Here is a 13,635-nt window from a genome sequence, read left to right on the forward strand (position 1 = left end):
ATTTTCACAAACAGTTAGCTTTATTTCTTACAAGACAGGTTTCACATTGAAAGCCTACATCCCTCAACACAAACAGTTCCAATCCACCCTTTTCTGGTATATTCAAAGTTGATCCCTGCTCCTAACCCTTAAAAAACCCCAAACAACAACAACAACAAAGAACTCTGTAATAAAACAAAAGTTGATACATAGAAAAATTTGAAGCCACTTAAACCAGTTCAACTGGGAAGGCTCTGACTCAAGGAGACACCGTCGCAACGCGGCCTCACACAGACAACAGGTCTCTGGTGGCCCCAGAGCAGGGACCAACTGAACAAAAGGGCTAAAAGCATTCTCGACTTTCCTTATGGGGAAAGTGGGGGAATGCTTACGTGCCCCAAGCTGCTGGCTTTTAAATCAATCAGAATCTTTTTATGACACCCCCCCTCCTGCGTGCATATGCATTTCCATCCCCATCAAAGTGCTAGTAAGAAAATCTCCCGTATCTAGCTCACGGCGCTGTTTCTATTCACTTACCAAATGTCACGTGCCAACACATCCCTAATTTTGCTATCTCGTGCCTCCCCTTCATGTCTTAAAAAATTAAACTGTTGGGGGCAGGGCAGGGGGAAAACACCCAGCTTGGAAAAGAAAAATAAATGTAAGAAAAAAATGTGTCAGTTGTGGGTTTTGATGTCACTGCTTCCTGTGTAGCTAAAGGTAGTAGAGATAGTCTGACAGCGATGATGCTGGCTTCTGGTGGATGCTCTTCCCCACGAAGTAAGCCAGCCTGTGTGCGTAGTGGCATGGAGCAGGGACTCGGATGATACCCTTCGGGAGGAAGGAAACAAAAGACTTCGGCTAAACCTTTCATCAACTCAAACATTGCAGGGGATTTCTCCAAGTTTACATTTTCATAGATGGTTCAAAATTGCCATTTTTAAAAACAAATGAAAACTAATTTTGAAACACATCCACGGAGCTTACCGGCAGATTGTAGTACATGTGGCAGAGTCTGTAGGTCAAGCATTGAACCTGGTTCGGAGTCAGGCCCTTCGTGTCATAGATGACATTATAATGAGTGGGTGTGACGGTGCCACTGTTGGAAGTCTGACTCACAATATAGAAGTCATACCTGAGAGAGCAGAGGGCATGGACAGACACCAGCTCACTTTAGAAGTAAAGGAAAAGTTTGAATCGGAAGCTAAAGCATTCTAAACTATGGGAGTCCACTTATGCCTTTAAGCTTAGAAATCCATGTATCTGGTGAAACACAATTTGATGAAGAAAATTCATGAAGAGGAATGGGCAAGCTGTTGACACAGTGATGCCCATGGGGTTACAGTTGATAAGAAAATGCCTTAGGGTTAGGACTGAGTGCAGGTCCACAGCACACACACTGGAAGAACACAAAACAAAAGCTGGGCATGCGTCAGAGGACATGTCTGAACCCCAGCACTGAGGAGATGGAGATAGGAGGATCCCTGGGGCTTTCTGGCCAGCCAAGTGCACTGAGAGACCCTGTCGCCAACAGTCGAGTGGGAGAGTGATGAGGAAGACACAGTCTAACTGTTCAGGAAGAGAGGATATCAATGGAGAAAAGTTCCCCACAAAATTAGTGTGCGGGCAAGCCAGTAAGCAGCACTCTGTGATCTCGGCACCCGCTCCTGCCCCCAGAGAGACACACACACAGACACAGACACACACACACAGACACACAGACACAGACACGACACTCACACCACCTGCTGATGCCTCAAAGCCAGCACATTTCAAATGGTCGTGTGTCTTTTGAAACACATCTCACCTATAATTTGATGTGGATGTGGAGACCAAGATTCTCACCGTTCCCTAAGATTATTCAGAATGTGCTCAAACTCCAAATGGCAGACACAGAGCTGCTACGGAGAGGCATGCTCTCTTACCACACGGATCCCGGGACCAAACTCATCAGGCTTGGTGACCAAGTGACTTTACCCATGGAGCCATCTCATCTGACTGGCCCTCCATGTCACATTTATCCGTGATTTCAAACAACTGTTGCTTCTAGATTATTAATTAAAATGGCTCTAGGGTCACATAAAAACTAACCACTATTTGGTAACAGACACAAAAATTGGATTAAGAAACTCAAGTGACCCCAAGACCAAACATGATTTCTCAAAGAATCCCCCGGTAAAGACTGCTTAAGCTGGAGTCATCAGGAGGGCACCTCAACCAAGAAAATGCCTCCATAAGATTGGGCTGTAGGCAAGCCTGTAGGGCTATTTCTTAATTGGTGATTGATGAAGAGGGGCCCAGCCCATTGTGGTAGGTGCCATCCCTGGGCTGGTGGTCCTGGGTTCTATAAGGAAATAGGTTGAGCGAGCCATGAAGAGGAAGCAGTAAGCAGTCTCCCCTCCATGGCCTCTGCATCAGCTGCTGCCTCCAGGTTCCTGCCCTTCCTGTCCTGACTTCCTTTGGTGATGGAACAGCAATGTGGAAATGTAAACCAATAAACCCTTTCCTTCCCAGCTTGCTTTTCGGTCATGGTGTTTTGTCAAAGCAATAGTAACACTGCTTGTTTGGATATATCAGAAATCAGCGGGGGGGTAGGGGAGCAAGGGGCAGGGAGTGGAGGAGCAGGGGGCAAAGTAGGGCAGCTATGAAGTGAAGAATTGAATGAGTCTGCTGATGTCAGTGGAGAGCTGGCTTACCACTCTTTCCTGGTCACTATTTGGTCAACAACAGTTCCTGAAGGCGGATTCGTAACTTCATCTCCATTTTCAACAAAAAATCTGGTGTTGATCCGTTTCTTCACCACGATGAATGTTAGCTTGATGCTTTAAAAAAAGAGGACAAGGGTCATTCTGTGGGGAACGTCATAGTTGAGGCCAAATCAGAGGGAACTCAAGGCTGTGGGATCCCATCCCCCACACGGTGGGGCTCCCACTCAGGCAGCGGCATCCACTCACAGTCCCCCACAGAGGGGAAAGGTTCCTTCCACACAACCTCAGGGACATTTTGCAGCTGTCCTGGGCAACAGACCTCTCGGATGAGGACAGAGAACACAGCAGGGCAGGCTGTCTAGATCAGAGGAGGGAAACGCCTGTGCATGGACAGCTATAATCTCTAAAAGGAGGAAGCGCTCCCACTCCAATACTGGAACAGAAACCGGCATGGTGGTGCAGGCCCGGGGTCCTACCCACTAGGGGGACCAAGGCAGGAGGATCAAAAGTTTGAGTATGAGGCTCTTGTGCCCAGTACTGCAAGAGGAAGAGGAAAAACAAGAGAAAGAGCAAGATGAAGAGGAGGGAAGAAGGGAGGAAGGAAGGAAGGAAGGGAGAGAGAAGGAAGGATAGAGAGGAAGAAGGAGAGGGAAGAAGAGGAGAGGGAGGAAGGAGGAAATAGAGGAGAAAAGGGAGGAGGAGAGGGAGAAAGGTGAAAAAGGGAAAAGAATGAGAAGGGAAAAGGGTGGTGATGAAGGAGGAGACAATGACAGAGATGACCACAACATAAAAGGCAATAAGAGGGAAAAAATCTATGGAGGGACAAACAATCTTCTGGCTCCATGAGAAAAGCCAAAAAGCACGAGGGGCATTTGTTTTCTGCACTAAACCCACATTGTACCAAGTTCCTTTAACTGTGTTGGTTGCAGAACAGATTTTCCTGCAAATCCAAAGTATGCCCCATCTACTCACGGGGTTCATACCCACCTAGAGGTGAAGAACTTCTGGAACTGCCGAACCTCCTTTTCCAGCAGGGCCTGTAGCTGGCCATCCCCAACTCCATCCCGATATACCACCACGCTCTGGGGTTTCTGCTTTTCATTTGCGACCCAGGAATTCAGGGCCCCTGAATGGGAGTGGGAGAAGGTACGTGAACACACTGCAACCAGGAGGGCCAGCTTCTGTTACTCTAACACCTTCTAGATTGATCTTCTAAGAGCCTTAGCTTCCTGCAGTTTCACTATCTACAACCTCAGGATAGCCCAAGGTTTCTTAACATTTATCTCCCTGAAGTCCTGAGATAGACAAGTATAAGGCAGGGAGATTCTGCCCGGTGGGCTGATGGCCAGTGTCACTGGCCTGAGTCCACTGTAGTCACTGCTAGGTGGACAGACATCCCTGACCCCATCCTTACCCTACCATCTCCCCACCAACAATACACTCAGGCTAGGGAGACAGCTCAGTCAGTAATGATATGAGTTTGGTTCCCAGAACCCATGTGAAACTGTCAGACATGATGGGGTGTGTTTGTAAATCCTAGAGCTGGGCAGGTGGAGAAGGGCAGAGCCCTGGAGCTCTCTGGCCAGCCAGCCTACCCTAACCATGAGCTCCAGGTCAGTAACCGACCATCCCCCAAAAGCCAAGTGGATGGTGCCTAAAGAATGATAGCCAAGATTGTCTTCTGGCCTTCATTGTATATATGCATGCCTTTGCATGCATGCCTTCATATGCACATGCGTACACACACGTGGAAATATTTTCAATCATAACCAGTGACCTGTGGGTACAGCATGCCCAATTGTCGAGAATGCTGGCAGGGAGTTAGGTTCACCAGCCTCCTCAGGCACTAACCTTGCAGACAGCTCTGCAGATCATTGACAATCTCCTCTGCTGTATCCTGAAAGAGACACTGGGAGTACCACCTGTTTACAGAGAAGTTGACCAATCAGAAACCTTATTTTGCCACTTGGATTCTGAATTAATTCACAACCACCTCTTCCCCAGTCAATATCACCATCAGAAACAAGATTCAGTGAAGGATCTTGCATGCTGTCTGGCCATTTGTTGGGCGGGAGTTGAACACACACACAGCTTGAAAACATTAACTGTGCCGTAGGACAAAGCAACTTGTCTCTCAATACCCACAGCCGCTGTGACAACTTCCATAGCCATCAAGTCATCCATGGCTTTGCTTCTATTCCCTTCCTGGGAGTAAACACATCTGGCCCTGGGGTGTCACACGATAGATTTGTTTTTATCAGTCACTTGATGGGTAATTAGTACCTCAGGACAGAATCGACATTTTTGGTTTGACATTTTTACTGCAATATTCCCTAAATCTGGACATAGGACAAGTTCAGAAACACCCATTCTGGGGCTGATGAGATAGTATAGTTGGTCAAGTGCTTGCCATGAAAGGGCAAGGAACTGAGTTCAGGTCCCTAGTACCCACATAAGAAGCCAGGCATGATAAAACCTGCTTATAATCCAAGTGCTGGGGCAGTGGAGACAGGATGGTTCCTGGAGTTCACTGACCAGCCAACCCAGTCAATGAGCTCCAGGTTTAATGAGAGACACTGCTTCAAAAATAACATGAAGAGTAATGGAAGACGACTGTTAACATCCAACCTCGACATTCATGAGCATGCATACACACATATATATGAACACATCCACTAAACACATCAACAACTACCCGCCCCCCATAGCACATTATTTTCTGGTTCCAAAGATACCTCAGAACAAAAGAACATTATTGGTTTGAAATCAAGAACTATAACGCATGGTATCAGCCATGGGGGTGCCAACTTTCCACTCCTAAACAGATAGCAGGAGATCCTGCTCTCAGTTGACAGGTTTTATTGTTTGAGGCAATGATCATGTCACACAGCTAAAGTTGGTCTTGGACTGTCTACCTTCCTGCTTTGGTCGCCTGTGTATGGCTCTACAGGGCTATGCCAACAGACCTGGCACAGCTACTGGTGTTTCTGGTAGATAGTAAAGAAAATAAAGGGATCCTTCCTGATAAGGGATTCCCTCTGCATGCTGTGAATGTGTTTTATTTTCACTGGTTAATAAAGAAGTTAATTTGACCTACGACAGGGCAGAATAGAGCTAGACGGGAAAACTAAACTGAATGTAGGGAGAAAGAAGGCGGAGTCAGGCAGATGCCATATAGCTACTGAAGGAGAAAGCTGCTGGAACCTTAGCAGGACACAACCTCATGGTGATACACAGATTAATAGAAACGGGTTAATTTAATATAAAAGCACTAGCTAGGAACACGCCTGAGCTGTTGGTCAGTGTTGTGATTAATATAGTTTCTGTGGATTTGGGTCTGGAGAGCTGGGAAAACAACTACAGTCTCCCATTTACAAATGGTACCCACCGTCTGGCATGGATCCACATAAGACCTTAAAAAAAAAGAGGGCTTCTAGACTCACAAAAAATGGGGAGTGAATTGGGGCTCACACATTTTCAGATAGACTGTTTTCTGGTGGTGAGCAGAGGCAAGGCTCCTTTAAGAAAAGGCTTCTGATTCAGCATTAGCAGCAAAAAAACTGTGTGGTTCCTTTAAGAGACAGCTTCCTGGTTTGTGCTGGTGGCACAAATGGCTCTGGCTCTTTGGGGAGGTCCTGCTATGGAGCACTTGAATACAGATTGTGGGCAGCACGCTGCAAGTTACTTGGTAGCAGCATGGGCCAACTGCTTCCCAGAACTGAATGGTGAACACAGCTCCCACCTGGTGGTCCCAGAACTGGTGGTGAACATAGCACCTCCAAGTTGGACTGGGCAGAGCCAACAAGTAAAGTTGCAGCATTAGTCCTAGCCACTCTGCTTAGCATTCTTAGAAGCACTCCTGGTCAGAAAAGGATTACAGATACTCAATAAAGACAGATGGATGCAGACGAAACAAATCAAAATGGGTCACATTGTTGGATAATGTACATGGCCTTAAGAGAGAGAGAAGGGTACAGTCAAAGATTAAAGGAATAAAGATAATAAAATAAGGTAAAAAAAAAAAGCCAAGTAGAGATGGAAATATGCAAAGAGTGTGGATTATGTATATTACTATATTTTCTTTGAATTTTGTGACTGTGAATGAGCTAACTACAGAGAGACATTTCATTGTACAGGCTGCTAAGTTAAACCAGCATATGCACATCCAAATTGGGGTCTAAGGATATGTTACTTTAGAAAAGATGTTCTGCTTTTGTTTTATCAGAGGATGGAAACTTGTGGATTCCTTCCAGGCTAATGTGGTCTGATGGGACAAGACCCCCAAAAGGTCTCCATGAACCCTAAAAATACTTTGCCCAACAAATAACAGGAAGGAGTTTGGAGAAAGCTATGCCCAAATTCCCAGAATGATTGCTCATAAACGTTTTCATTTAAAGGGGGATGTGATATAGAAATGAATACTTTGCATTAATATGAATCTTGATCTATTGATACATATTTAAGGTCAATTTTGTTACACTGTGTATATGTATTTCTGTTCCTGTTTAAAGTATTGTGTTTGCAGCTCATTTAAAAAATGTGATATATAGTTAACAGATTAATGGATAGTCATCTATAATAAAACTTTTAATTATGTTAGGTTTTCTAGAAATATAGAGATACATTTCAGTTATATTAGTAATCTTCAACACTTCAAAGACCTACAGAATATGGCATTTAAACGATTTTATAGAACTTAAGACTTTTCTCGACAGTAAGTCATGCCTGCTTCCGGCAGCACCAATTGCTTCAGGGAAGTTGATGAGCATTGAAGAGGACTCATGGAATTTGCCTTCAGTGTGACATTTGGGCTTCAGCTAGCCATTTGGGCAAGAAATTGCTCTTGGCTAGACTGCTTGATCATGTGCTATATGAACTGGACATGCAGGATGCACAGGAAAGTGACAGCCGAAGAAGTTCCCTGAAGAAGGTGGCACGGTCCTTCAGGGTTCCTGCTTCATGAGTCTGCCAGACATTCCACAGGACACAGAAGAAAGTGACTGACAAACTGCCAATATAGGCGAAACATTCTTTCAAATTTTCTGCTTCATGGAAAAGTCTGCCAGATATTATGGGCCTATAGGCTGAAGATGGATGCCCCAACATTATAGAACTTTGGGTGACTGTCAGGAAGCAAAATGTCTCTGTCAATTCTAGAGTTTTGGAAGTTGCTTACAATGCACTTTCTGTTTAATTAGACAATATTATATTCTTCTGAGGTCTTTGATGGAGATGAAAACTAGATAATTATAATTATAGTGTTCCTTAGTTATGAAAACAAATTAGATATGAAGCTTTAGACTCAAAGAAATATCGTAACTGTAATTCTTTCTTGATACCTGTTTTGTGTAATTTTACTATGTTAAAGTTAAAACCTTCCTTTTTATTTAGACAGCAAAGGGGAGATGAAGTGGTATCTGCCTCTGTATGCTATGAATGTGTCTTATTGCCATTGGTTAATAAAGAAGCCACTTTGGTCTATGGCAGGGCAGAATAGAGCCAGGCGGGAAAACTAAACTGAATGCTGGGAGAAAGAAGGCGGAGTCAGGCAGATGCCATATAGTTGTCAAAGGAGAAAGACTCCGGAACCTCACCAGTAGGCCACAGCCTCGTGGTGATACACAGATTAATAGAAATGGGTTAATTTAAGATATAAGAACTAAGGCAGTGGTGTCACACACCTTTAAGCCCAGCTGAGGCAGGTAGATCTCTGAGTTCGAGGCCAGCCTGGTCTACAGGAGCTAGTTCCAGGACAGGCTCCAAAGCTACAGAGAAACCCTGTCTCAAAAAAACAGAAAAAAAAAGATTTAAGAAATAGCTAGGAACATGCCTGAGCCATTGGCCAAACAGTGTGGTAATTAATATGGTTTCTGTGTGATTATTTGGGTTCGGACTGCCAGGAAACATGAGTGCAGTCTCCAGTTACACCATCCAGAGGGCGAGCTGTGAAGGTCAGTCTGGCTAGAGCAGTGGTTTCCAGCCTGGGGTCATGATACCATGAGGGGGCAGACAGCCCTTTCACAGGGACCACATGTCCCATATCCTGCATCTCAGATATTTACATTATGATATCAAGCAAAACTGCAGTTATGAAATAGCAATGAAAATAATTTTATGGTTGGGGGGTCACTACAACACGAGGAACTGCATTAGAGGGTTGCAGTGTTAAGAAGGTCTAGAGAGAGGAGCCCATTCCTCCTTCCATATGCTCCTGGAGGCTGCTAGCACAGAGTCTGCCTCTGGGGCTCACTCACATGGTTAAGTCTTCCTTGGTGCTGGCCACGAACGCTGCGACTGACTTCTGCCGGCTCACAATATCATGGAAACAATCAATTCCAATGAACATCGTCTTCTCCATCTTGATTTTTAGTTTTTGTACAAGAGATAGTAAGTTGGGTTAGAACAAAACAAGAAAAAGCTAAAACTAAATGAAAGGGTAGACACTTGAGTTTCACTACAAATATGTTAACTCAGGAGACAAAACCCTACATATGCCCATGTCCACCTTCCAGAGACAGGACTCTGAATATGCCTGTGCCCACCTTCCAGAGAAAGGACCCTGCATACGCCCATGCCCACCTTCCAGAGACAGGACCCTGAATATGCCCGTGCCCACCTTCCAGAGAAAGGACCCTGCATACGCCCATGCCCACCTTCCAGAGAAAGGACCCTGCATACGCCCGTGCCCACCTTCCAGAGACAGAACTCTACATACCCTTGTGTCCACCTTCCAGAGGGCACCTCCCATCTTGCAGTTCATCTGCTGAGCAATCTTGGTGACTATAGTAGTGAGATTCCTTTCATTATTCAGGGTCGATGCTACAACACACTGGCTGGGGACTGGGTTCTCAACGCACAGAAATGTTTTTATCTCCTCGTATCTTTGCTTTCTGTTGTCAGGCAGCACACACACCACCTGGAAAAAGACAGAAGCACCTCCACAGTGGCACAGTGGCATGAAAGGGAAAACCGTCTCCAGGTGGAGACCACTCAAGTGAGGTTGTGGATTAAGTCAACATTGTCTCTAGGAAGGAGGATTATCTAGAATTACAGCATGAAGCACACCGCTACCTCTAACTCCAACCCCAACTCCCATGAAGGCATGGAGAAGAAGATGGGCCAATTTGGTTGTGTGGGTCCATAGCTTTAATAAAAATAATCATAAAACTTTTATTCTGATTATCCAATGTCTAAGAATTCACCATGGCATTATTTTTATTTCAAGGTGGGATGAAGAAGCCAGATCATTTCACCAGGTTCCCCAAGACCACTCATGTGTAGGGTACTAACCACACACCTTCATTGTCTCCATTAATTCTTCCCGCGACCCACTGAGATGGGCACTATTACTTCAGTTACCACTTAGCAAGTGAACTTGGGGGTTGCAGACACCCCATGACTTACAAGGTGTCAAAAGTCTGTTAAGGAAAATGATTTCTACATGCCCTGTCTATGAATCTGTGGGAAAATCATGGGCATAGTATTTTATTCTTTTTTTTTAAATTTATTTGTGTGTGCTTGTTCATATGTAAACATACTCATATACAACCACCTGTAACTCCAGTTCTAGTTAGCAGCCCTCTTCTAACCTCCATGGGTGACTGCACTAACATAAACATGCCCGCATACAAACATACACAGGACACATAACATGCCCCCACACAGACACACACACGACACACCGTGCCCCACACAGACACACAGGACACACCGTGCCCCACATAGACACATACACAACACCCAATGTACCTCCCACCAACACACAACACATAACGTGCCCCTCACAGACACACACACGACACACAATGTGCCCCCCCACGACACACACACAACACACATGCCCCCCACAGACACATACACATGACACACAACATGCCCCCTACAGACACATAAACACGACACACAATGTGCCCCCCACAGACACACACGACACACAATGCCCCCCACCGACACACATACGACACACAACATGGCCCCCCACGACACATACACAACACACAATGTGCCCCAATGACACACACGACACATAACATATCCATCGACACACACGATGTGTAACATACCCCCACACAGACACACATGACATGTAACATGCCCACACAGAGACACACATGACATATAACATGCCCACACAGAGACACACATGACATGCAACATGACCATACACATGACACATAACATAACCACACACGACACATAACATACCCACACACATGACACATAGCATACCCCCACAGACATACATATGACACATAACATATCCCCACACGACACATAACATACCCACACACGACACATAACATACCCCCCCACACCAAACACAACGTGCTCCCCATCAACACACACGACACATAACATACCCCCACAGACACACATGACATGTAACATGCCCGCACACATGACACACACGACACATAACATAACCACACACGTGACACATAACATACCCCCACACAGTCACACATGACATGTAACATGCCCACACAAGACATACATGACATGCAACATGACCACACACACACGACACGTAACCACACACGACACATAACCACACACGTGACATATAACATACCCCCACACATACATATGACACATAACATACCCACACACAGACACTTATGACATATAGTTTAACACATTTAAATAAAATACATGCAACTGCCACTTTTAGAACAGTCCCTGGATGTGAATCAGCTTCTCACCATTTGAGTATCTTTTGAAATATGTTTCTGTAATGCTTGCCTAAAGGAGCCAGGATCCTCATTGACTTGATGCCTGGAAAACAAACATGCCGTTCCTGTTTAGAAGGTGAACAGAGAAGCGCTTCAACCATGCAAGAAAGAGAAAACCAGACACAAAATGCCAAGGTAGGCATTTCAGCACAACTCTTAAAAAGGGAGTTGGGGTGGCAGGGCTTCCCTGTGGTTAAAGGCATTTGGTGACAACCTAATGGCCAGACTCCAATCCTTGTCCCCCACATACTAAAGGAGGACTAAAGCCGCTCCTGCTAGTTGTCTTGTGTATGTGCTCTGCCCTGCCCCAAAATGAAATAAAGGAAGAATAAATGTAATAAAAATATCTTAAGAAATCAAAACAAAAACATGTCAGGATCACCAGCTTGGAAGTGTAACAATGGAGGGGCTAACGTGAGGTAGACAGGTGTGACACAGAGCATCCTCAGCAGACTCAACCGAGGAGTGCTCCCAGGCACAGTGATGGACACACACTTGGTGGCTCACTTGAGGTCCCTGTGAGTTCAAACTCTAGACCCTACACTGGGAAGTCTAGAAAATGAGTCAATGCCCTAATCAGAACTATCAGAGGGGACTCCCTGTGTCTGCAGGGGGTGGGGGCAAGAGGGTCACTCTGAAACACCCAGTCCAGGGCAGTCTTGCCTAACACAGTGTCTCCGCTGACCCCACCCCTCCCCGGTTGCACTGTGCTCAGGAGAAGCCAACTCGTCCTGAGGGAAAAGGCGCCCTGGCGCTGGCCTGGCTGGGCCAGCCTTTGCAGTGTGTCCGGGTGCACTCCAACCACCTAGCTGCTTCACAGCCCTCGCCATTCAGAGCTGCTAAATCCCACGCCTTCCGTGGCACCTCACATGCACAGACCACAGATCCGGGTTGATGGGTGTTGATTAGAAGACTTAGAAATGCTTCATTTTAGACAGATTTTAGGAAGTTTTATCAAGAGGATGGTTGATTCCTGGAAGTGGTGTGGTGTTAGAGGTAAAGGCCGGAGAGACTCTGTGAATACAGAGGAAGGAACAAGAGCCAAGGAACACAGGCCTCCTCCAGAAGCTGACCAGAGGAAAGATACTCAGCTTTGTCAGCTGCTTGATTTAAGGGGGGGGGGGGGGAAGCAAACAAAACAAAACAGAGACAGAAACAAACTCCCTTGGGACATCTGAACAAGAATAAAATGTGTGTGCAACTTTAGCAACTACATATGTGACATTTGTCACAGCAGCCAGGGGGCGCTACTAACAACAAAAAGACATCACCAAATGAGGGGCCAGCCAGAAGGCTCAGTAGTGAGGGCCTGGTGACCTGAGCGCTCTCCAGGACCACGACGTGGAAGGAGAGAACTGACCCCCTCAGGCAGTCCCCTCTGCTCTGTTGCTGTGTGCTATGGCTTGCACGTGTTCGGTTAACAAAACTAAAACAAAACTCAAGGTCTCCCTATATCCCTAGCTGTCCTGGAACTCATTATGTAGATCAGGTTGGCCTTGAACTTACAGAGATCTGTCTGCCTCTGCTTCCCAAGTGCTGAGAGTAAAGATGTGGACTACCATGCCTGGTACAAGATGTCTATGTGTGTGTGTGCGTGTATATACGTGTGTGTGGTGTATGTGTGTGTGTGGTGTACATGTGTGTGGTGTATGTCCGTGCGCGTACGTGCATGCTATTTGCGCATATGTGCATATGTGCATGTGTATATGTGTGTGTATGGTGTATGTGTGTATGTGTGTGTGGCGTGTGTATATGTGTGTGTGGTGTGTGTATATGTGTGTGTGTACCTGTTGTCTGTGTTATGAGGTGGGGGCCTGAGGTGCCTACAGAGGTCAGCAGAGGGCATCAGATTCCCTGGAACTGGAGTTCCAGGCAGCAGTGGTTCTCCGTGGCGTGGGTGCTAAGAACAGAAGTCCAGTCCTCCTAGGAGCAGCCAAGTCATCTCTCTAGCTCCATTCCCCACAACCAACAGAAAGTTATTTTTAATCACTATATGAAATAACAATTGCTTGTCTTTTTCAAATAAAAATCATTTTTTTACTGAAACAGTTTTCCATTCTCTTTTGATGGCTGCCTTGCTCATCCTGGATATAGTGGCCTTGGACCTTCCCCGAAGCAATGTCCCTTACCTTGAGGTGTGGACGGAGGTGGGGTGGGGGAGGGTAAGTGGAGGGAATGGCAGGAGGGGAGGGAGTAGGAACTGGGATTGGTATGTA

The 13,635-nt window shown here is 45.8% G+C and overlaps 1 protein-coding gene across 1 annotated transcript in view; it reads right to left on the reverse strand.

Moving 5' to 3' along the window:
- Positions 1-431: 431 nt before the first annotated feature.
- Positions 432-13,635, reverse strand: part of Piwil3 (piwi like RNA-mediated gene silencing 3) — a 35,117-nt gene continuing 21,913 nt past the window's right edge. Inside the window, exons 13-20 of the mRNA XM_057764757.1 lie at positions 11,390-11,462; positions 9,403-9,603; positions 8,942-9,045; positions 4,539-4,609; positions 3,675-3,813; positions 2,676-2,801; positions 967-1,114; positions 432-810 (exon numbers count right to left, since the gene is read on the reverse strand). Of these exons, the coding sequence (XP_057620740.1) occupies positions 694-810; positions 967-1,114; positions 2,676-2,801; positions 3,675-3,813; positions 4,539-4,609; positions 8,942-9,045; positions 9,403-9,603; positions 11,390-11,462 (979 nt within the window). The 3' untranslated portion in view covers positions 432-693. The remainder of the gene's footprint in view (positions 811-966; positions 1,115-2,675; positions 2,802-3,674; positions 3,814-4,538; positions 4,610-8,941; positions 9,046-9,402; positions 9,604-11,389; positions 11,463-13,635) is intronic.

The sequence above is a fragment of the Chionomys nivalis genome, chromosome 3 (assembly GCF_950005125.1).
Source record: "Chionomys nivalis chromosome 3, mChiNiv1.1, whole genome shotgun sequence".
In the NCBI taxonomy this organism is placed as follows: domain Eukaryota; kingdom Metazoa; phylum Chordata; class Mammalia; order Rodentia; family Cricetidae; genus Chionomys; species Chionomys nivalis.